We start from the raw sequence: 24,589 nt of genomic DNA, 5'->3' as shown, positions 1-24,589 counted from the left end.
GTGTGCGACTGACAGTGTGTGTGTTTGGATATATGTCCAGCACACACATACCTGTGTGGACCAACGGTTTCTAGAGCATGTGGGTGGGTCACCCTCCAGTGCACATGCACGTGATGGTGTCCATTGCCTTGGTGTATACTGCACGTTTGCATGCCAGTCAGTAACGCGGCTGTGCCTCGTGGCCTGTGTCCCAACAGCTCGGCTAGGTGTGGGTGTGTCATGGAAGTGGGTGCCCACATTCAGTTCTGCCAGCGTCGGGGCAGTGGCTTTGGTGCATAGTGTTAAAGTCCCCATGTGCTTGTGGCTCTGCACGTGTCTGTGCACAGGGATCCGCACACTGGCACATGAGGCGCTGGGCTGGGGCGTGCCCTCTCTCCCCTGGAGCAGCTTAGCCCTTCTGGGCAGAAAGAGGAACCTAGAGGACAAAGACCCAGTGGCCAGGCCCGCCAGCTGGGGCTCGAGTTACAGAGGGGCAGCTCAGCGCCGCCCCCTCCTCGGCGGAGCTAGTGCTGCTGGGCTGCCCTGCCAAGAGAGCCTCGCAGAGCAGCCGGTGTCGTCGGGATGGGCGCTTTATTCGGGGCCGGGGGCGGGCGGCGGAGCCCGGCGTACCCGAAGCAGCAGCGTGGCGTTGGGCACTAGGCCCGCGGCCTGCAGCGTGAGAGCGTCATTGTGGTAGACTGTGGGCGGGAACGTACTGAAGATCTCGAAGGTAGTGGCCTCCATGGCCCTGGGGACAGGGAAGAACGAATCAGGCCGGGTCGTGGGGCCAGAGCCCTGCTGCAGCCGCCAGCTGAGCCCCGCGCCCACCTGGCCTGTGCAAGCAGGGTGCGCACATCACCGACTGTGTCCTCCGGCCGCATCATCAGCAGGAAGGCCTGCTCGCCATTCTCAGACTTGATGCGCAGCGTGGAGAGCGCGAGCGCGGGCGCGGGTGACCCCGGAGACTCCTGGCTCCTGCGGACCCAAAGGCCGTCAATACCCGCTGGTAGCCCAGTCCCAGGGTCCTCACCTCTCCACTCTGCCCTCACCTCTCCCGCTCAGCAGCCAAGGCAGGCGTCTCCACCACAATCTCCTGGATCTGGACACGTAATGGGCAGCCGTTCTGGAAGGCATCGATGGAGTGGACAGAGCCCTGGGCCCTGCCAGTCACACTCTCCCCCCAACCCCTACAGGGGACTTCTCCTGACCAGGGAGGGATGAGACCAGTGAGCCAAAGGGGGAGGGAGTATTCTGTGTAAACGGGGGCCCAAGGAGAGGAAACAGAAGGGAAGCTTTGGAAGGTAGCCCCATCATTCCCTTCCCTCATTCTAGTGGGGAAGACAGAACCCCACACAGTGACCAGGCTGGGTGCCTAACCTAGCATGGGTCAGGGAAGGCTTCCCTGGGGAAATGACACCTGAGCTGTGACTGAAGGATGAAGAGGAGTCCTTAGAAATGGAATGGGGGGCAAGGATATCCCAGAGAGCATAGGTCAGGGAAGACTTCTGAGAAGAGGTGATACATTTGAGAAAGGGTCAGCATTCATGTGGCTGACGCTGGGAATCAGGTTGGACTGGAAGAAAGAAAAGGTTAGAGGTGGGAAGAGGACCAGAAAGGAATGACAGGCCTTACCTAAGAACCACTGGAGGGTTTCAACAGGGAAGAGCCAAGATCCAATTTGCATTTTTAGAAGAGCACAGAGGCTGCTGGGGGAGGATGGCTGGCAAGGCGGGAGTGGAGGTGGGAGGCCAGTGAGGGGCCACTGCAGTTGTCTGGGAGACACTCTGGAGCCTAGGCTAGGATGGCGGGCGGCGGGAATGGAGAGAAGAGATGGATTCGGGAGCGGTTCTGGGGATAGACAGATCTGACAGGACTTGGCCATGTGTGGTGAAGGCAGAGTCCTGGGAAAGGGGTTTGGTATCTTTCACAGGTGGAGACGAGGGAGGGGTAGCAGGATACTGAGTGAGGAGAGAGGATGATGAGTCCTGTGAAGGCCAGGAAGGTGTATTTTGGTCTGGACCTCAAGAGGGTGGCCTGAACTTGGGCTCACCCCCAACCTAGACTCCCCTGACTTTCCCACTCTTACAGCCACACTCCTGCGTTGGCCAGCTGCTCTCTGGTCCCAGCTCAGAGAGACCAGGAGACAGTCTTGAGAGCTCACCAGCTCCATCGTTTCCAGGAGACAAGGGAACAGCTCTGAGGAACTCATCTCTCCATCCAGGCCATCCTCAGGGGCCCTCAAGCCTGAGCCTCTAGGTAAGCCGCTGCTCCGGTAGGCTGGGCCAGGGTTGATGGTAAAGCCCACCCCACCCCACCGCCCCACCGCCAATAAGGCTGGGGGAGCCAGGGCTGGCCTCACCTTCAGGGTGTCCCGGATGGGGCCTCGAATGTCAATCACCTCGCCTTGTCGGATCACAAATTTGGGCAGCCTGTTCAGAAACTTCTCGGCGGTCATCCTGGAGCCTGCAGAGAGGGCATTGGGAGCCTTGGCCAGGGCACAGACTGTGTGTGATGGTGGAGGAGGCTACCTGGAGCTTGCCCTGCACAGTGCCCCCACCCCCTGGCTCAGCCTCAGGGCCGAGCTCACCTGGGTGCTCCATCCTGTCCAAGGGCTTTCGAATCCTCTGCCAGCCCACCACTCGGCCCTCGCCTGGGAACAGGTCCAGCGCATTCTCTGGGTAGACCTGATTGCGCCGGTCACTCACCTGGCAAGAAGGAAGGGAAACAGCGGCTGACACAGCTCTTCAGCCCTGGGCTCCATGCCCACCCCTACTTGCCCAAACAGAGGCCCCAGGAATAGGCCCAAGGGATGGTCTGATGCAATCCCCATTTTACAGATGAGGAAACTAAGGCCCTGGGAAAGAGCAGGAGAGCTGCAGTTCATGCTGCTCCCACCCACCTGAGCCCTGTTCTTCCTGCAAGCTCCCCTCATCACTCCAGCTGGAGCCACAGTACTGACATCCTCCTCACAGAGTCCCTCTCGGGAGCAGACCAGGAGGGGCGGGATGAGGATGTTAGGAGAGGGCAAAGCCCTGCTTGGCATGAACTACCTCAAACACCCCTGGTCGTGACTTACGCTATTTTCCAAGCCATGGTGGCACACACTCCCTCACACGCCCTCACTGTGGAACTAACGCACCACCCTCTGGGACACGGCCTCATGTGCTCCCATCACAGCACCCTCATCTCGCTGCCGACTGCCCCCACAGCAGGGGGCTGGCTCCATCTCAAGTCCTTTAGTCCCAGCGTTTGCCCCCCAACGGCACTACCTTCCACCCCAACCAGGAGGCTCCAGGAGCCTCTGGGGGGAGCCAGGACACTTTTGCGTGGACTCCTCACGTTCCCCAGGCTGTCCAGGTGTCCTGAATGCTGGGGAGGAGGGGCAGTGATCCCACGCAGCTGAGGGCTTTGCTTTCAGGATGCCAGAAGGGGGCGCTGCCTGCCGTTCAGCTACATGCCTTCCCCACTGCTGATGCAGCAAGTATGGCCACGGCAGCCTCCCCGCTCCCTTCCCAATCCTGTTTCAGGCTCACCCTCCTTCTGGAGGTCATCAGACTGGGGTCTCTGAGGTGGGGCAGTGTCCCTAGGTGATGCCCGAGGAAGCATTCCCACCCCCTCCAAAATCCCCACACTGGGAGTGAGTGGTTTGAGGAGAGCCCATCACCTTAAAGGGGACCCCGTCAGGGTACAGCCGCTGGAGCTCTGACGGGAAGAAGCCATCCAATATGTCTCGGAGGCAGCGCTGCAGGAGGAGAGGTAGGGTGAGGCCTGGCTGGACCTGTGCGGTGCCCTACACCCTGCTTCCTGTCTAGATGGCAGGCTCTGGGCCCCGGAATCATGGGGCCAATTACTCTGTGGATCAGACTCTGGAAACAGAGTCCCAGGACATGGTTGGCGGGGGGGGGGGGGGGGTTCTGGAGGCTCTGCATAAGCCTGGGTGCTGGGGGTGAGCTGGGCCCATCATCTCCAACTAATGGTGAGCAGGGGATGGGCCACCACAGTGGCTTGAGGGTGCACAGGCCTGTCTCCCCTCCCCGTCACTCCTACCTGTGTGGAGGGATCGTGGAAGGGCCGGAAGGGGCCATCGAACATCACGATGCCATTCCGGTAGAGCTTCAGTGGGATGGGCTCAAGGACACAGTGTGGCGCTCTGCTGGGCACTGGTGTCAGCTGGGTGTCACTGTCTACCGCCAGCTCACTGAGATCCTTCAGGCTAGCCAGCAGCCTGTCAAAGTCCACCTCGGGGGGTACCAGTGAGTCTCCTGGCAAAGAGGATTGACACCCATGAGCCTCTCTTCATGGCTGCTGTGTGCTCCAGATCCCTGGCTTCCACAGCCCCCTCCCATGCTGGGCAGGGGCCTTAGCATCTCTTTAAGTGACCACCTGGGGAGGAGGAAGGACAGCTAACACTAGATAATAATAATAGCTGTCTTTTAGTGAGCATTTACTTTGTGCTAGGGGTTTAACATCTATTATCCCATTCTTTCTTCATACCAACCCTATGCTGTAGGGACTATAAACATCCCCATTTTCCATATTAGGAAACTAAGGGTTAGAGGTTAATGGCTGGCCTAGGGACACACACAGTAAGTGGCTGGAGCGGGATCAGATCCCAGATCAGATGTGCCAGGCGCTGGGTGAGCAGCTGAAAGGCACAGTGCAGAGTTCCCAGCTGTCTGGGCTCAAATTCCAGCTCCTCCACTTCTACCTGTGTGACCTTGGTCAAGTCATTTAACACTCTGCACCACAGCATTCTCTTCTAGAAGGGGATCATGATAGGACCAGGATGGCTGTGAGGGTCCAAGATGACCACGTAAGAATTCCAACAAGTATCTATCTGTGTTAGTTATCGTTACCAGCTCTACCGTGCACAAATGGACCTCAGGCCAACCCAGAGGCCACGCAGCAGGGGTTATTTATCTCCATTTTATACCTGAGGAAACAGGCCCACAGAGATGAAAAATGATTTGCCTCAGGCCACTTTTGGCAAGTTAGAAGAGGGGATCGACTCTGGAGTCTGTTTTTCCCACCCATCTGCACCATCAGGAGAGAGAGGTGAGGGTCAGGACACCTGCTGGACAGAACAGACATGGGAGACCTTGGGCTGCACATGTATTTGGCCTCCTCTTCTGAAAAATGTGTTGTCCATAGAGCTATTTATAAGGTTCACGGGGTGCAGGTGGGGTGATGAGGAAGCCGAGACAGACGCCAGAGCAGAACGGATACAGGGCAGGTGGGATGCTGCTGGGGGACAGGCCAGGAGCTTGTTCTCAGTCCTGAAGGGATCTGGCCCCGAACTAAGTCATCTACTAGGGTGTAACCCTATAACACACTGGTGACTTTCTGGGCCTTCTTGGAAGCTGTTTTTCACCAGGAGAGCCAGGCTGAGGCAGGATGTGGGTCAGGACTCTGGGGACCCAATTCCTTTCCCCACAGTGGTGCAGTGGCTGTACCGGGGAAGTACAGATGTGGGCGGCCCTGTTTCCTGTTGCCTTTGTGGCTGCTGAAACGGTAGGCCCCAGCTGGCCTTCCCTTCTCCCCTACATCTCCTACTGCTGCAGGGGCTGCACCTGCGCCCCGCTCTTCCTGGGGTCCCCTGGAGTCCCTGAGAGTCCCAAGAAAAACTCACAGAACTTCCTGGATATCCCTGGTATGAGCCAGAACAATATCCAGACACTATTTTCCTTTAACAACTAACTAAGTACTTTCAGAACACCTAGGTAAACCTAAAAATAACAACAGAAAAGCTCATCACTTTCAACACCTGCCCCCATCCCTATATTCTTACAGATGGGAAAGTGAGGCCTAGAAAGTCACATGACTTGGCCAAGGCAGGCCACACAGCACAGCCAATAGGACGACTCAGATGTGCGCGCGGACTGCTAATCCAGCTGCCTCCTGGGGCCTGGGCTTTTTCAGGGAGCTGAGGCGTCGACAGGGGAAGGGGCAGGTGGAAACCCAGGGAGGATGCCAAGAAGCAATGAAAGAGAAAAGAAAAGTTGGCCGAGAAAATCAGCCCCGAAGGCCCTCAGCCAGGGCTCGGGGGTGGAGAAGTGAAAGCAGGGTGGGGCTGGCAGGTATCAGATGCGACAGAATGGAGGTGAGACAAGGGGCCCGGGAGAAGGAACCACCGCTCTGGACAAACCAGGGCTAAGAGAATAAGGCAGGAAGAGCCTGGCATTGCCACCTCGCAGCCGGGAGTGCTCAACAGAAGCCTGGCCCCATGCAGCCACATCACATGGGATGAGGCAGGTCAGAGGTCAAGTGAGGCATCTCCTCTCTGAGCCGCAGCTTTCTTTTCCAGGGACTGGGTAGATAATAGAAATCTTCATCCTGCCCGCAAGATCCAGGGGTGAACTGACTGTGATGATGACTCAGCATTTACTATGTGCCAAGCACCAAGAGGCAGGTCTTCCTTCTCCCGTTTTACAGATGAGGAAATTGGGCCTTGTAAGGTGACATGCCCTGGGTCACGCAGCTTGCAGGGCCCGGGTGACTCTAAGCCTCTGTCCTCAGTGACCACGCAGGCTGCCTCCCAGTGTTGGTTCTTCAGATACTGCTCACTGGGGTTCCTTTCCAAGGAGGGGTACAGTGCAGGGAGATCACCTCTGAGGCCTCATCCAACTTTTGAGAGCCCATGATTTTATTTAAAAGGGGAGTGAAGAGGTATGGAGATCAAGTCCAAGCTCCTTGGCCCAACTCCCCAAACCCTCAGAGCCCTGGCTCCCCAGCCTGCCCTCAACAAGCTCCCCCACTCACTCTGAAGCCATACAGCCCGGGCTACCACTTCCAAGCTGTGTGACCCCGGGCACATGGGCCAACATCTCTGGGCCTCAGCTTCCTCTTCTATAAAATGAAGACAATAACAGCCCCACTTTACAGGGTTGCTGTGAGGCTCACAGGAAGTGCCTGGCAGACAGAGCTGTTGTTGTCACTAACACCCCACCCTCTTGATCATCACAGGGCTCAGGTGCTCTCTCACCACCTCCTTGGAGAAGCCTTGCCCGGAGCCCCTGCCCCTGAGCCTGGGCCTCTGTTCCTCCTGGGTTTCTGGAGCCCTTGGGCCCACTCCTGACCCTCATCACAGGCTGGTGTCATTTTGTTTGCTTATTGGTCTTTCCAGCTACACCGGTCACTCCTTGAACACAGACAAGAGCATCCAGCCCTGGGCCTGGCCCAGAGTGGGTGCTCAAGAAGCACTGGATCCGTCCCTCCACCCCACTACCCCGCCATCCAGCAAGTATGTCCGCAGCGCCCGTGCCCTGCCAGGCCCTGAGCAGCATGGCCATGCCCATGCCCAGAGTCCTGCCCTCCTCAGGCTCATACTTGAATGAAGGAGACAGGGTGACAAAGAGTGACAGTGGCATGTGTTAAGTGCCACCGTGGGGCTGCAGGGCCCAGAGGAGGGCCAGACCCTGCCCCTAGCGCAGGTGAGTGGTGAGCCTGCCCTGGGCTGGCCCCTCGCACCCTCACTGGGAGGACAACCTGCTGCCGTGAAATCCCCGCAGTGCCCGACGCGCCCCAGCAGGCCCGTCTCAGCACCGCAGGCGAAGGCTGTGAAAGGCAACAGACCCACTGTTTCCACACACCTGCACGCCAGGCCCTGCTCTGGGGACTTCACCTACATTCACTCTGCTCTTCAGAGGAGCCGGCGGGAAACGGGCTCTGAGAGTCTGGGCACCGCCAGGGCCACAGCCAGCCTGTGACTCGGCAGGAGCCAACTTCTCTGGCTCTTGCTTTGATCATCACGCTGCTTGTCCCCACCTCATCCTGTACAGAGGATCGTCCCAGCGGGCTCTGACCGTCCAGGCCAAGGACACCCAGGCAATGCCTGCCAATCACCTGCATGTGCACGTGCCCTGGCCTTCGGGCCTAGCCCTGTGCGGGCCCTCTGGAGCACAGCAGGGGCGGGGCAGTAAATGGTCATGGGCATCATTCACCGACCGCGTGTCAGCCTGAGAGAGGCTCCACGTGCTCCACGCTGGGGTATTCAGTGCTCTCAGTTCAGGGCCTAGGGGTCAATCGTACCATCTCCTCACTTCACAGAGGAGGATGTGGACTCAGAGGTGAGGCAGGTTCCCCACACAGGGTACGATCTGACCCAGGCCCCCCTCTTCAGCCAGAGCCTTTAAGGCTTTCACTGCAACGCAGAGCCCCTAACCACGCTCCCGGGGCAGCTGCAGGGCGGCACAGTGCCTGGCGCCGAGCAGGCACTCCACGCACGTGTGCTAGAGCAGGTGGGGTTTGAGCTGAGCTTCCCAGGAGGGGAGAAGAGGGGGCAGGGCACTTGGGGGGACACAGCACAGGCCCGAGATAGTGGGAGGGCGGGTGGGAGGAGTCCAGCCTGCCTGGGGTCTAGGTCAGGCCAGTTCCAGGGGCCCAAGGGCAGCCCAGGGACAGCCCATGGAGGAGTCAGGCTGGCTTCCTGAGCGGGGGAGGGAAGAGGCTCCCACACAGATGCCGGAGCCTGGGCTTGAGGAAAAGGGTTGGGGAGGTGGGTGCTGGGAGGGGGAGGGGGAGATGTAGAGAGAGGGCAGGGACTTGATGAGGGGTGGGGGGTGGATAAGGAGCTCAGAGGCGAAGCGGGGAGGAGGGCGGGAGCTCAGAGTTGGCTGGAGCTCTCAGCCCTGAGGCTCAACACCTGACCCGAAGGTGGTAGGACCAGAGCCGGAACTGTCCCTTTCATGTCTCCGCATACCCTGAAGCACCTGGCACAGGCATCCTGTTTGCTACTCAACATACTGGTGGGAAGGGGTGAATGATCGGGCCTGAGGCCAAGCCCTTGCGAGGCTTCCTCTCCCCTGAGCCCCTTCATGGGCCCAACTGACCCTCCTCCCTAAGAGTCCCAGGCTCTAGAATGTTTGAAGCAGCCCCAGTCTGCCTAATACAGACGCCCCGGCTCACCAATCCACTGGCCTGCTGTCCCAGGGCCTGTGGGGAGGGGTGGCAACAGAGGGAGATCCAGAGAAACAAGCCAGAGCATCAGCGTCAGCCAGAGGCTGGCTTCATGGACCCAAGGGCCCTAGGGGCAGGAGCAGGTTGGCACGTGGGGACAAGGCCATAGGGAGAGGAAGGGAAAAAGCCAGGAAAGTGGGGGGGACAGTCCCAGGAGGAAAAGCTGCTAGAAATGAAAAACATGTTGTTCATCTGTCAGAAGAGCTAAACTGAGGCCCCTCCATGTTGAAGAATCAAAAGGCAAAAGAAGAAAAAGACACAAATCAGGAGCTCACGGCCAGGCTTTATAACAAGTGGCTTTAGAACAGCCGTACTCTGAGCAAAAACAAACAACACAGAGCAGTTGGGAGCTGCTCTCTTTTTGGGAGGAGAGAGTAGAATCCACAGAACCAGGTCCAGAAACCAGCTGTCTGGTCTCACCCCTTCCCCAAAGGAGAAGGGAGGCCCCCACTGGCCAGAAGGAAGTCTGCCCTCCAACTAGTCAGCAAGGCCACATGAGGCCTGAGCCCAGCTCACCACACAGGGGTGGGGTGTGTGTGTGTGTGTGTGCGTGCGTGCGTGCGTGTGTGTGTCCATAGTGCTGGCAGGCCTCTGGCCCTAGACCCCAGGAAGGGGTGTTCTTACAGCTTCTGGCAGTTGCCTACCAGGGTCTCGTCTCTCACCCAGGGAGAACTTCCCATAGCACTCAGCCCAGGGTTCAGCTCCTGGCATGGCCCGGGTGCCATACAGCTCCCCAGCTTTGCCGTGTCCCAAAGGGGACATCTTCCCCGACAGCCGTGACCCCCAGGGTCATCCCAGGTCCCTCCCACCCCCTTCCTAATGTTTGAGCCATCGCCAAGGCCACGGATTCCCCTCCTAAGTCTCTCTGCTCTGCCCCTCTCACCAGCCCCACCGGTATCACCCTTATGCTGGGCATCATCTCATCTTCGGCCTGGATGACTGTAATCGTCTCCCAGTGGGCTCCCAGCCTTAAGTCTTGCCCCCTTCACTCAACAGTCCTCAGACTGCTTAAGTGCCTCAGTTTCCCCATCTGTAAAATGGAATAACCCCTGGCCCATGCCAAGTCTATTTGTGAAAATGCTTTAAAAGTGGCAAATATGGTGCAAATGGGAAGTGATGTTTTTGAAACAAGGGTGAGGGGGTTTTCCCCTGAGACTTAGGGGTATCTAGCCAATGTGCAGCAGGTGGGACTCTCATGTTTTCAGTCTGGGTTTTTACCCAGCAGGAAACTTATGAAGTTAAGAAAGTACAGTTGTCTTCCAAACAGTCCCCCGGGAGCCAAGCTCATGTTCCCATGAGACTGCCATTGCCTTCTGACCGTGGAAGACAATGAGAGCTCCCACTTGTGGGGCTGATGACATGCGAGGTCAGTGCTAGGTGCTGCGTCCAACCCACTGACTCCTAGTAACTCCATGGGAAGGAATACACACCCATCTACTCATGAGGAACTGGAGGCTCAGAGAACGGAACTCGCGTACCCAAGTCACACCTGGGCTAGGCGGTGGCGGTGAGGACCCAGGTGTGACCAACAGAGCCTGGAGAACTACCTTCCAGGCAACGACCTCCATTCTTTGAAGAGAATGGACCCAGCTTTCAGAAGTGGCCAGTTCTGGGACTTCCCTGGTGGCGCAGTGGTTAAGAATCTGCCTGCCAATGCAGAGGACACGGGTTCAATCCCTGGTCTGGGAAGATCTCACGTGCCGCGGAGCAACTAAGCCCATGTGCCACAACTACTGAGCCTGCGCTCTAGAATCTGCGAGCCACAACTACTGAGCCCGCGAGCCGCAACTACTGAAGCCCACCCGCCACAGAGCCCGTGCTCCGCAACAAGAGAAGCCACCACAATCAGAAGCCCACGCACCGCATTGAAGAGTAGCCCCCGCTCACCGCAATGCAACTAGAGAAAGCCCGCACACAGCAACGAAGACCCGATGCAGCCAAAAAAAAAAAAGAAAAAAAAAAGAAATATATATATATATATATATTATATATATATATATAAAGGAAGTAGCCAGTTCTATGGCCCCAAATCTCTGGAGTGCATCCCTCGGGATATTAGCAGTTGAGTTAAAAATAAAACATGGTGGAGGCCCAGAGATGCAGGTAGATTTCAATAGTTTGCTACAAATGAACCTGGAAAGGGAGTCCACAGAGGGGGCCAAGCCCTTGGCCTGAGGGCCAGCTTCCAAAGCAGGGGGATTGCTTCTGAAGGCCACAGCTTTTGAATATGTTACATTTTGTAAACTATGGTGCCTGAGACAAATGAGGTCTTGTTACGTTTTGTATCCCTGGGTCCCTGGAGCCTTAGAAAGATGAGCAAGCAGAGCCTAGGGTTAGGTGGTCAGGGATGGAGGCTGAGGCCTTTCCCTCCTGCCCCTGTGTCAGTGGAAAGCTGTGGGAGGCCTTGGGGCACCTTGTGCTGGGAGGAGGGGCATGAATGAGCTGGCCTCTGGACAGCTGTGGGCCATTGGGAGCTGTAGGGGAATTCCCTTTGCAGGAGGGGCCGGGGTGGACCCCGCCTCTACCTGGCTTCCAGAACTTCTTGGCTGTCATCCAGTCCCTCTCACCATCCTCCGAGTCCTCCTCATGCATGGGCTCGCCCACCCACTGCAGGCCGTAGTCACCGAGGAACCGCTGTGGGGAGAGAAGAGGGAGATGTAGGAGGCACCGTCAGCTCAGCCCCTTCCAGGGGAAAAGGCGGCATCAGCCCAGCCCCCAGCCTCAGGCCTCAGCTCCCAGCTGACTGGATGGGGCGATAAGCCCGGGGGTCTTGGCCACTTCCTGGCTGTGGCCTTGGGAAGCCACCTCACCTCCCAGAGCCTCAGGCTTCTCCTTGTAAAATGAACCTTGTGAGGACTCACTAAGGTAATTCACGTCATGTCCTTAGCACAGGGCCTAGCACAAGTAGGAACTCGCTTAAGTCAGCCATTATGGCAGCGGGGAGCCATGTGGGTCTGGCCCAAGTGGGAGGAGAGGAAGGGACACCTGCTCTGCAGGTCTGAGAGGACATGTCCACCCACATGTCCCACACGTGGCCTCTCTAGGGCTGGCCGCCCAGCGCCTTTGCCACAGGAAAACTGAGTTGTCTATGCTTCCTGTTGCTGCTTCCTCACCTCCACTCCTTCCCTCAACCCACTCCAGCCCGGCCTCCATCTCCACAACTGACTGCAACTGCTAACAAGCAGCCATCAGCAACCTGCCCGCTGCCTAACCCAGCGAGCACACTTCTGCCTTCATCTCTTTTTTTTTTTTTTTTCTTTCTTTTTGTGGCACGTGGGCCTCTCACTGCTGTGGCCTCTCCTGTTGCGGAGCACAGGCTCTGGACGCGCAGGCTCAGCGGCCATGGCTCACGGGCCCAGCCGCTCCGCGGCATGCGGGATCTTCCCGGACCGGGGCACGAACCCACGTTCCCTGCATCGGCAGGCGGACTCTCAACCACCGCGCCACCAGGGAAGCCCTGCCTTCATCTCTTGCAGCATATGTTCTTCTTTTTCAGTTTCAAATTTCTAGCCATCTACACTTAGATGTCCAATAGTCATCTCAAAATGAACTTGGCCCAAACAGTCATGACTCCCTGCCCCCACTCCCAAACCTCTTTCCCTTCAGCCTCGCGGGCTTAGTCAATGGCACCCCCTCCACCTGGGCCTCATCCGTGACCCGATCCTCTCCCTGCCCTCCAGGGCCCACAAGGCCTGTGGCACCGGCTCCAAGGCAGACTTGAGTCCATCCACTCTGCTCCCTCTCCCCTAGTTCAAGCCGTGGTCATCTCCCTCCTGGACAACTCAAACTGCGCGTCTACCTGCGTTCCCCCACCCGCTCCTCTACCTGAAACCTTCCTATGGTTTCCCACTCTTGAGGATTCTGTTCCCGCCCCCGCCCCGCCCCCCTGGGATGTGGTCCCTGTGGTCTCTTCTCCTTCTCCCTTTCGCTCCCCACAACTCCCAGCCACAAGCCAAGTCTACATGGCGGGAGGTGGAGGCTTTCATCTCTTCAGCCTGGATTCTCCTTTCCTGGTCCCCTCCTCATCCTCTAGATCTCCTGCCCAGTGTCACCCCGCAGCAACCTGTCCACTGACTAACCCAGCGGGCACACTTCAGACTTCAAATCTTGTAACATATGTTCTTCCTTTTCCATTTCAAATTTCTAGCCATCTACACTTAGATGTCCAACAGGCATCTCACAATGAACTTGGCCCAAACAGTCATGCCTCCCTGCTCCCACCTCCCAAGGCAGGGAGTGGCCCACATCGCAGCTAGTCTCTAATATGTTACCCTTTTAAATGTTTCACCATACTTCGTACTTGTGTCTCTTCCTGTGTACTTGTTTATGTGTGTCCCCTCTAGACTGTCAGCGCCATGAAGGCAGGGACCTGTCTGCATCCCAGTGCCTGGCAGGGTGCCGGGCGCACAGGAGATACTTTGTCTGAGTTTGCTAAATTAATGAAGCAACAAATGTGTGAACAACGTGAACGTGGGAGCCCCAATACCCTCTGCCCTGAGGGGGCAGCCCTCACTCCTGTGGCAGCTGCTCAGAGAAGCCCCACGGGCTGCCGGAAGTCCTAGCAGGCCGCTCAGGGAGCAGCTGTTTACCCACAGCCCCGGGTATGAACAGGCCTGGGTGGGAAGGGCCCTCAGCTGCAGCTGCTGCTTGGGGGTTTGCATCTGTAGTCTTAAATTAGGTTGGGGCTTTGGAAACCAGCTCGGTGTGGAGAGGGAGAGGCTAGACCCCAGGAGGAGCTTCTGGTGGGGCCGGTGAGGCAGAGGGGGGCCCTGAGGATGTATGCATGCCTAGGACCCTCCCTTGAGCCTGGGGTCCCTCCAGCTCAAGCCCTGCTGTGTGAACGAGGGCAAGAAAGGTGACACTGGGTGAGTGAGATGCCACATCCAGAGGCAGGGAATGGCCATGACCAACGCAGTAAACACGCATGGCCAGGCCCCTGCCAGGTCCTGGGCGTGCAGCAACGAACAGGAGGAAAGTGGTCCCTCCCTCCTTCCCTCGTGGAGTCCATGGTCCCCAGAAGAAGAGAGATGTGGAGCACCTGCCCTGGTCACAGGTGAAGGGGGTCCCCTGGGAAAGGGCTCCCGCCTTGACTTGAGACCGAGGATCAGTGAAAACTCGCCAGGGGAAGGTAGAAAAAGAAATTTCAGGTGGAAGGAACAACACGGACCAAGGTCCTGAGGTGGGAAAGAGCTTGATGTGATCAAAGAAGCAGAGGCAGGTCCCCGTGGCTGGAGGGGAGAGTAGTTCAAGACGACACTGAGGAAGGGGGAGGGGCTAGCCCAAGCCTGAAATGGGGTGGGGGGTGCCCCGGGCCCCTGTGTGGGATGTGCGGTGAGGGGACCCCAGAGAGGTGGGCTCTGACTCAGTCCCTGGGGGCAGACAGCCCTGGGCCGGCACCTCCCTCACCTCCATCTCCCCGACCTGCCGCTGCAGCTGCGCGCACCTGGTCTCCAGCTCCTCCTGCCGCTGCGAGGTCACCGTGCCTTCAGGAAAAGACGGGGAGGGGTGTCAGAGCCCCCCGCACGGAGGCTGCCAGGCCACTTCTGGCCATGACAAGAGCTTTGGCCTGAGGGTCATCTGGAGAAGCTGCTTCACGGGAACTCGAGGGATCCCCGGGGAAGCACCTCTTGGCCTCTCGCCCTGACCTTGAGAGGGGACGCCCTGACTCTTGGGAGGCCGCCAGCCCACCGAGCGAGGCTCCTGACGGGGCTGCCTTTCCTCCAGGCTTTGGCTGGCAGGCCCTGTGCCCAGGGCTGGGCTAGGGCTGCGCTCGGGGGACTCAGTCCCACACAGAAGGGCACCGCCCTGAGTGTCCCAGCTCCTCTCTGGGCTCCATTGCCCAGACTCCACCACAGGACTCAGCTTGATGCTCTTGGAGCCCTGATACCCAGAGGTCGCCGGCCCAGGGGGTACAAAGGGGGGCTGACCAGCCCACAGAGACGGCCTCTTACCCTGGTGCTCCTGGAGGGTCTCCACCAGCTCCTCCAAGGCCCGTATCTTCCGATCCTGCAGCAACGAGACAGGAGGGGAGCAGATCTGGTGGTTCCCAGAGCCCAAGGGAGCCCCTTCCAGATGGGAAGACCCGGCTTAAAGCCCCTGCCCCGCTCTGGCACTGCTCCGGTGCTCAGATGGCCCTTGTGGTCCCACTGAGGTGGGGGCAGGGGGTGGGCACCCCCAAGTGCCCAGCACTCAGCAGCCACTGCTGCCACCCAATCTGAGGTCTACGGGCCTTGCTCAGACGTGGAGAAGACCCCTAGCCTCTCTGCTCAGGTCACAGGGACCCAGGTCAGTCCCAGGCCAGACCTGGCCCTCCAGTTGGGCGGTTTGGTCAGGGAGATTGTTCTAGAACCCATCCACCATGGCCTATTGCAATAGTAGCTTCACTGGCCTCCCCAGCCCAGGCCCTTCCACCCCTCAGACCAGACCCTGGCCCTCTCCCCACTGGGGCCCCACCTTGGAGAGCATCTCATCCTCCTGGGCCTTCACCTGCCGCTCCAGATCCTGCACTTTCCTCGCCATGGTGGCCATCAACTCCGAGTCGTGGTACACAGGGACTGCCAACCAGACAAAGTCCTAGAGCCCGGGCCTTGAGCTGAGGCTGAGGTATGGGGGTCCAGGGGAGGGGAGAGGGAGCGGGCTCCCCAACAGCGGAAATAAGGGTGGTAACAACAGGTGCCACCGAGATAATGGGGACAGTTCTACACACTTTTCATATGTCAGCTTTTCTGAGGAAATGAACTGTTTTGGGAAACTGAGGCACAGAGATTCTGTAATGCACCGAAGATGTATATACGAGGGAGTGGTACAACATACGGGTTACATCACCTTGAAACACTGTCAAAAAGTTCACCCTTAAAGCAACTATACTCCAATAAATATTAAAAAAAAAAAAAGCTCACTCTCAGTTGAATCACACCTCTAATCTCACCCCTAATTCACAGGAAATACGGTGGATAGAGGAGCAAGTTAAACAGCACCGGACAAATCACTACGGGGGACATCCTGCGGGACAAGTAGCCTGGACTCTTCAAAAAGTGTCATTTTTTAAGAGGCAGGGATTCTGCTCTAAAGAAGTATAACAATCAAATGCAGTGCATGACCCTCAATTAGAACCTAAATCGGTGGGGGGGGGAAGCTATGAGAGATATTTTGGAACACTGGGATGTTAGAGAGTTACTGGATTGTTCATATTCTTAGGTGTGATCACAGCATCGTGGTTATGTACTTCCTTTTACTCCTAGAAGATGCAAAGGGAAGTAATTAGAGCTGAAATGTCATGATATCTGCAACTGATTTCTAAATGGCTCATCCAAAAAATACACTTGTGTTCATAACATATGTGTATATGGATAGAAAGCAAGTATGGCAAGATGTCACTAACTGTTGAACCTAGGCTGAGGACGTATGGGTGTTTGCTGTACTATTATTTCAACTTTTCTGTTTGCTGACAAATTTTCAAATTAAAACATTTGTGAAAGAAAACAAGAGAGACACATGGGAAGAAACAGGCCCCCTTCTTCCCCTGGATGTTGTCTCTCTCTGTGTGAAGCCGGAAATGCAGCTGTAACCACGTGACCATGTGGAGCTGACAGGCCCAAGGATGGTTCAGTGGAAAGGTGGAGAAACCTGAACTTCTGACAATGTCTTTGAGCTGTCTCCCTAGGACTTCTTGGTCTGTGGGATAATAAAGTCCCCTGATGCTCTTTGGTTGAATCAGGGTTTTCGTTGACTTTAGTCAAAAGCTTCTTAACTGATATATAGACATTTGGAAACTGTCAGCACACGGATGACAGCACGTGTTTGAGGCAGAGTGGAGAGAGAGAGGCGATCCCAGGCAGGAGGAACATCACACGGAAAAGCTGGAGCTGGCAGAGATCCGAGAGGGAAGAGCCTAGGAGGCAGGAGGACGGCAGGGAGGCCAAGAGCCCGGGGTGTTCTGAGAAGAGGGAGCGGGGAGCTGTGTGGAATGTTTCCCCGCAGAGAAGTGAGACAGGACAGGCAAGTCCTTGACTGTGAGCTTGGCAGGGGCAGCCCCCGGCTGAGAGTGGGCTGAGGGGTGGTGGCGGGGGAGACCGGAGGGACCTGGGGAACAGCCAGTTGCCGTGGTTGCTGTTGAAAGAGTCCCCCCTGAGGTGATGGAGATCCTGGCTTTGGGACCGAACGGCTGTGGGGCCGGGCTCTTCCGGTCTCCTTTTCCACCTCAACCCCTCCCTACCTGTAGAGCGGAGGGGGCATTCGGTGGAGGATCAGAGACCGAGAGACAGAAACGGAGACAGAGAGACAGGAAGCTGCTTACCCAAGATATCACAGCTAGTGGAAAACTCTCACCTCATCCCCAGCTCCCCCAGACCCCCAGCTCAGACCCTGCCCCTGCCCAGTGCACCACACAGCTCACCCTGCCGGCCCATGCGTCCCCTGTGCCCAGGACTGCTCAGTCCTACCTCCTCTGGGAAGCCGCCCCAGTGAGCCCCATCTTACTTTGGGCACCTCCACAATTGCAGTGTTGCCACAGCCCTTTGCGGATGGTGTGGGTCAGCCTAGGGGGACCGTCTAGGGGACTTGGGCCTTGTCCAGAGCCCTGTGGAAGCACGAAGCAGATGCCCGGAGGCTGAGCTTCACCCTCAGGCCCTTCATTCCTCTTGGACCCTGAATCCTAGAGCCACTGACATCACTCCTGATGGGGATTCCAGCCAGGTGTACTCCAGAGGTGCCAGCCACAGCCCGCCCTGGGGCTTTTTTGTTTTGTTTTGTTTTTTTGTTTTGGGGTTTTTTTTTGCGGTATGCGGGCCCCTCACTGCTGTGACCTCTCCCGTTGCGGAGCACAGGCTCCGGTCGCACAGGCTCAGCGGCCATGGCTCACGGGCCCAGCCACTCCACGGCATGTGGGATCCTCCCGGACCGGGGCACGAACCCGCGTCCCCTGCATCGGCAGGCCGACTCCCAACCACTGCGCCACCAGGGAAGCCCCGCCCTGGGGCTTTGCCAGACCTCCTGAGCTAACGGCCAGACCTTTGTGTGGCTTTACACCAACCAGGCTCTGAACAGGTCTGGGGTGCAGGCCCAGGGCCACAGTCAGCCAGGAGTAGAAGCTGCGGCCTCAGGCCCAGCAGGTGGGAGAAGGTGCCATGCCTCTCAGGGCCTCCCTTTCCCCAGGGCCTCTCCTGCTGCCAGGGACACAGACCCCTTTGGGCCTCTGCACTCACCTTGCCTACTCACAGGGGCACTTATGCCACCATAGCAGGAAGGAACAGAGATCCTTTCTTCTGAGCCGTGTGCGTCATTCAGCAAGTCCACCTCATCTTCTGCAGACAGGGATGCCCAGGTCACTGCTCTGGGGCTGAAGCCCATGCGAAACGGGGGCCCTGGGCCCTGGTCAAGATGAAGCAGCCTGTTCTCTGTCCCCCCAGCATATGAGGATGGAAAACTTGGGATGCTGGAGAGCAAGGATCCAACCAGAACAGGCCTCTTCTTGGAGTTCTCCCAACCTGGCTCCCTGGGGGGACCTGGGTGGCCAATGCCAGCACCACGGTGGGGGCTAAAGGAGGGCTGGGATGCAAAGGTCTGAGCCTGCCGGAGGCAGGGCAGCAACATGAGGACTGGCTTCAGGGAGAAAAGGCTGTAACGGGCTGCAGGTGGCTGTCGGAGGAGGAGGGCTGGGGTCCGCCCCCTCGTGGCCCACCCCACGGTGAGTGGAGGGGTTCAAATGTTAGTGAGGACATCTCCACTAAGGGTGTGGGGTGTCCAAATCCGAGAGCTGCAGACAGCACAGCAGCTGGCCAGCCACTCTGGCTGCCAGGAGTTCATCGCGCTCTTTCTCTCCATCTGCCCGCCGCAAGGACATGAGGAGGACACGAGGGCAGAGCCCACACTCACCATTTCCGTAAATTTTTATCCCTCGCCTCCTGGGAATGGGGCAGGAAGGAGAAGGAAGACAGGCAAGTCAGGACCCCCTGGATTGCCTTCGGGGGAGGCTCTGGCACCAGGTCCCCCATCAATCCTAAAGAAGGTGTCTCCTGAGGACATTCACCCCCAAATCCCATCCCGGCCCAGGGATGAGCCAAGGGGCAGGCTTCAGGGTGTCCGACTCCTCCCAACAAAGAAGGATGGTGAAGAGCTGAAGAAAAGAGCCTTGGAGAGAAGATTACAAGAGTCCCCAAGCCCAGGAGCCCAGCCCCAGCTCTGCTCTGAAATGGCTGCAGGACCCCAGGCCTGTCACTTAACCTCTCTGGACTTCCTTGGCCATGATGCAAATGACTCAAAGTGGGCTTCAGAAGAGCAAGGAGAGAGGTAAAAAATGCTTTGAAAAGATGAAACTGATAGATGGACAAACAGGATTCTCTTCACTGAGAGCCCAGCATGTGGCCGGGCCTGGAACAGGTGGGCCATCAGTGTTTGAAGAACTAATTCGTGACCAGTGAATAAACAGAGGGATGCCGAGCCACCTCACTAAATGGCACAGCCCAGTGTGTGCTTAGACACGTGGAGAGCCTCCCAGAAGAAGGTTCGAGAAAGATAAGGTGATCAGAGAGAGATACATAACGTCTTATCGTTTTCCTCAGGACACTGGAAGTCAATCTCCTAGTCCACGGGAGGGGGTGGGAGGAGGCAGGGGCATGGACACAAAGATCCCATGAGGCCGGCTCCTTACCCCGGATTCACAGGCTCCGAATGCAGAGGCACTTGCCGGGTCTTGCCAAGGGAGGCCAAAGGTGAGCTCATAATTCTACTTCTAGTCTCTAGCTGTCAGGAACTCCCTGAGAAGAAAGAAGTCAGCCCTTGGGGACAGTCACTCAGGACCAGGGAGCGGCCTGAAACTTCCTCTGCCCTGGCTACTTTTCCCAGGAGGGAGCACTGTCCAGGGAGCGGCACCCCTCACTTCTTCCCACTGCCTCTGCAGAAGCTTCTGGAGGCAGCCTGGCCTCAGGGTCCCAGTGCTTGATGTCCACCTGCTCCGCTGGATATCCAGCTCTCTGCTCTGCTCTTGGAGGTCTCTGGCCTAGCAGTGCTTGGGAAAGGGTGATGCGGGTAGGATGGGGTGCAGAGGTGGGCCGGAAGACTGGGACTTCCCCAGACTTCAAGCCCTGGCACAAGACTACCAAGCAGACCTGGGGCTTTTGTCATCACGCCCAGGTGTCTCCTCCCCTCCTACCAGAACCAGGTGCCACCTCCAACTTCTCAGAGCCAGAGAGGGGCAACCCCAAGGCAGGATTCTACCAAGACACCACCTGCGTGGCAGGGAGGTCAAGAGCCCAGACCCTGGATAGGTTCTGCCATTCCAGTATAGCCTGTGCCTCAGTTTCCTTTAGCGTAAAGTGGGGATGGTAATAGTACCAGCCAGGTAGGGGTAACACACATAAAGCACCTAGCCCAGTGAAACGCTCAAAGGAATTACTTAAAAACGTGAATTGTGGCTGCTGCTGTTATTGGCACATAGAAGGCCCTCATAAATGTTGATTTCCCTTCCTTTCCTCTTCCTTCTGGAAGGATGAATGAACATCAGGGGTGCAATTAACAGTCACTGCTCTATTCAGTGAATTAAATATCACGTGGCTAATATCTAGAAATCGAAGAATCAAATGACCTCCATCAGGGCCTGAATCAATTCTTTCATTCCACTTTGGAAATGTGTGGCACTGGCCTCCACCAGCCCCTGAATCTGCTCAGCAAGGGGACCTGCATCACCAGGAGGCAGCTCCCTTGGTCTTAATGCTGGAGTTTGGGACTCATGCCCCGCCCCTTTCTCAGAGGTGCCCTCCAAGGACAAGGCCAGAGTTTCCTGATCCCCATCATCCAGCATCCAGCCTCCCAAACCTGCCCCCAGCCTGCCTGGTTCCTGCCGTCTTGTCCGGGCATCCTCAGGGTATGTGTGGCCAAGTGTGACAGCCCCTGTGGCTCCCTTCACCAGTCTCCATACACTGCCAGAGGAATCTTCTTAAACCCAAAGCTAACATGTCACTTCCCTGCTCAATACTCCCAGTGGCTCCTTCTTACCCACAGAAAAAAAATTAAAAATTCCTTAACATGGATGATCTAGTTGCTGCCTGTGTCTCCGGACCTCACCCATCATCACCCACGGTCCCCCCGCATCCCACCCTCCACTTGAGCCACTCTGAACTGTCGGCCCTGAAATGCACCAGGGCTTTCTTTGCACACATGGCTCCTCAGGCCGGGAACCCGATCTCCCGAAATGGTCTCCCCACTCCTACCCACACCCTTCCCTTGGCTGGCTAACTCCTTTTCTTTTTTTTCTTTGCTTTTATTTGTTCTTTAGTTATATTTTAACTTTTTACTTTAAAATTATTATAGATTCACAGGAAATTAGGACCATAGTAGAGTGGTCTGGTGTATCCTTCACAGTTTTCCCCAATAGTCACATTTTACATGACTATTGTACACAGTATCAAAATCAGGAAATTGACATTGTATAATCTGTGTTATCATTCTATGCCATTTCATCCCCTGTATAGATTCTGTGTAACCACCACTGCCATCAATATATGTACAGAGGACTTCCCTGGTGGTGCAGTGGTTAAGAATCTGCCTGCTAATGCAGGGGACACAGGTTCAAGCCCTGGTCTGGGAAGATCCCACATGCTGTGGAGCAACTTAAGCCCACGTGCCACAACTACTGAGCCCACGTGCCACAACTACTGAAGCCTGTGTGCCTAGAGCCCATGCTCCACAAGAGGAGCCACTGCAATGAGAAGATCACGCGCCGCAACGAAGAGTAGCCCCCACTCGCCGCAACTAGAGAAAGCCTGCACACAGCAACGAAGACCCAACGCAGCCAAAAATAAATAAATTTATATTAAAAAACGCTATGTACAGAACTATTCCATCACCACAAAGATCTCCCTTGTGCTACTCCTTTAGCATCACACTCATCCTCCTCCTCACCACTATCCCTAACCCCTGGCAACCACTACTCTGTTTCCCACCTCTATAAATTTCTTACTTCAAGAATGTTATATAAATGGAATCAAATAGCATGTGACCTTTTTAAAAAAAAAACAGCTTTATTGAAGTATAATTCACACACTTAACTCTTTTGAAGTATACAATTCACTGGTTCTTAGTATATTCATAAATTCAGAGTTATGAAACCACCATCACAATCAGTTTTGGAACATTTTCATCACACTAAAAAGCCCCAGGCACTGTGCCTTGAGTAGCGAAAACTACCCTGCATGAACTCCCACCAGACCTGATTATCCCTCCTTTCTCCAAATTCTCATCACCATAATGACCCCTCAAAAGAAACTGGTCAAAAAGAGAGAAATTAATAAGCATTGGCAAGGATGAGGGGAAATTGGAACCTTTGTTGGAATGTAAAATGGTGCAGCTGCTGTAGAAAACAGTCTAGCAGTTCCTCTAAAGGATAAACAGAGTCATCTTATGGCCTCCATGCCTAGTTATATACCCAAGAGGAATGAAAACTTACATCCACACAAAAATTTGTATATTTGTTCATAAGCAGCATTACTCATAATAGCCAAAAAATGGAAACAACCCAAGTGTTCATCAACCAGTGAATGGATAAACAAATGTGGTATACCCTTACAATGGAATATTATTTGGCAACAAAAAAGGAATGAAATACATACTACAATGTGAATGGACCTTGAAAACATTATGCCAAGGGAAAGAAGTCAGTCACAAAAGACCACCAGTTGTTATGATTCCATTTATATGAAATGTTCAGAATGGGCAAATCCATAGAGACAAAGTAGGTTAGTGGTTGCCTAGGGTAGGAGGTGCTAAAGTGAGATGGGAAGGGTGTGGGTGGACTGCTAAAGGGTACAGGGTTTCCTTTTGGGCTGATGAAAATGTTCTAAAACTGATTGTGGTGAGGGCTGCACAATTGAAATTTACATTTTAAAGGGGTGAAGTATATAGTATGTGAATTATATCTCAATAAAGCTATCATAGGAAAGAAAAGGACCTGGTCTCCAAACCAAAACCAACATCTTCCCTCAAAATAAGCTCCTCCCACTTCCCCCTTCTTAATGGGACCCCATCATCCAAGCACAAAAATTTTCCCTCCTTCTTTCCCTCTTAATCCCATCAGTTACCAAATCCTCCAGGTTAAACTCTGCAAGTCTCTCACACACAGCTCCTCCTCTCCATGACCACTGTTGGCCATCCTAATGGGACTCTCACTGCCCTTCTTTGGGCCTGTCACAATGGCCCCAAACTGACTTCCCCATTCCAGTCTCACTCCAGGCCAATCCAACACACTGTCTCCAGATCCATTTTCCCATGGATTATAGGAGACCCGTGAGGACGACGATTGTATCTTCCTATCAGCCTGGGGACTCCTGAGCGCAGGGCTGTGTCTCCTCCCTCAGACCGGGGACCCTGAGGACAAAGCCACGTCTACTCCCTTCACTTTGGGGTCTTCCTGGGAGGACTGTGTCTTCCCCCTCAAGCCAGAGGCGCCTAAAGGTTAGGCTGTCTGCCCCTTCAGACTCAAGCTTTGAGAGGAAAGCTCTGTGTTATGCCTCTACATCTTTGGGAGTCAAATTTATCCCCCCACAGGTCCCAGTGCTCTCCAGCGCCGACAAGGTCCAGCAGGCTGTACGCCTTCAACCCCTAAATCCCCAGCTGGAAGCGCTCATCACGTGACTTCTACCATCAGTCCCGCTCTAGGAGCTGCGTCACCGCCCCCCTGCCTCCACACGTAGCCATGGTAGGCGGGGGCCCGAATCTGCTCCCAGGGCGCGGGGGGGGTTCTGCTGGGGGAGCCGGGCCGCGGGTCTCGCGTGTCCTCGAGGCTCTCGGGGTGAGGGCCCTAGCCTGTGTGGGGAGCTCCATGGGCAGAAAGGTCTAGGGCTGTGACTCACCACGCAGGGCTGCAGAGCCGTCCGCGGCGCCGCCATCTTGTTGTTACACGGTTTCCCAGGCGACCAGGACCCGTGCGCTTCTCATTGGCTAATTCGAGGGGTGTCCCTGAGCAACCATCAGGCAGCGAAGGCGGGTACAGCGGTCTGTGCTCGAATTCTATTGGCCCACGGAGTCTAAATTCATCGCTGGATACTGTAAATCCCAGAATCCACCGCTCTGAGCGGACTCGGGGTCCGGAGAAATGGAGGGCCTGTTCATGTCACCCCAAGGCACAGAAAGCAAAGAACCTGGGATTAGATACACGAAGCTGCTGGAAGCCTCTGGACCTGAATGTGTAATCCCGACAATGCCACTGTTTTGCTAGATTGATTTTGGGAGAAATTACATTTATCCCTCTGTTTTTTCATCTGATCAGTACAGTACTAAGGGGGCAGTTCTTTTAAGCATGAATGGAAATGATGCAAGTACTTAATAAATGTTTCTTAAATCTGAATTTCTCTGCTAACTTCTTGACCAAACGGCGCCCTGAAGGGACGCTCCTATTCTATTTCCTTTGTGTAAAAATTTGGATGAGACTCCCCCTGCCTTTGGATAAGACACTTTGTGTGATTTGGGGTGAAACACTTCCCCTCCTGAGCCTCACATGAAAAAATAAGGTTTTGGATTAAAGCAACTAGAGATAGTTTAGTTAAGAGCATGGACTTAGGCCTCTGGAGTCGTGGATCCTGACTTGTGTGTCCTTGGGCAAGTTACCTTAATTTCTTCTGTAAAGTGGGGATAATACCCACTCCCACAGAGTTGCCATGAGAAT

General features: G+C 55.8%; 1 protein-coding gene across 2 annotated transcripts; it reads right to left on the bottom strand.

The window, feature by feature from the left end:
- Positions 1-513: 513 nt before the first annotated feature.
- Positions 514-23,827, bottom strand: UBXN11 (UBX domain protein 11). Of its 2 annotated transcripts, XM_081220535.1 has the most exons (16): positions 23,778-23,827; positions 19,583-19,688; positions 18,808-18,836; positions 18,138-18,236; positions 15,388-15,488; positions 14,886-14,940; positions 14,341-14,417; positions 11,460-11,568; positions 6,739-6,825; positions 4,027-4,241; positions 3,644-3,721; positions 2,567-2,684; positions 2,339-2,442; positions 1,029-1,102; positions 808-954; positions 514-727 (listed from the first exon to the last, which is right to left on the bottom strand). In XM_081220535.1, the coding sequence occupies exons 2-16, from the start codon at positions 19,651-19,653 to the stop codon at positions 571-573; spliced, it is 1,521 nt and encodes a 506-aa protein (XP_081076661.1). In that variant the 5' UTR covers positions 19,654-19,688; positions 23,778-23,827; the 3' UTR covers positions 514-570. The 2 variants fall into 2 exon arrangements, with proteins under 2 accessions (XP_081076661.1, XP_081076662.1); XM_081220536.1 differs by lacking the exon at positions 6,739-6,825.
- Positions 23,828-24,589: the final 762 nt, after the last annotated feature.

Source organism: Mesoplodon bidens, assembly GCF_964165515.1.
Source record: "Mesoplodon bidens genome assembly, chromosome: 2".
Taxonomy (NCBI): domain Eukaryota; kingdom Metazoa; phylum Chordata; class Mammalia; order Artiodactyla; family Ziphiidae; genus Mesoplodon; species Mesoplodon bidens.
Note: the sequence above shows the minus strand (reverse complement) of the source record. Positions and strands in the feature narration are given on the sequence as shown.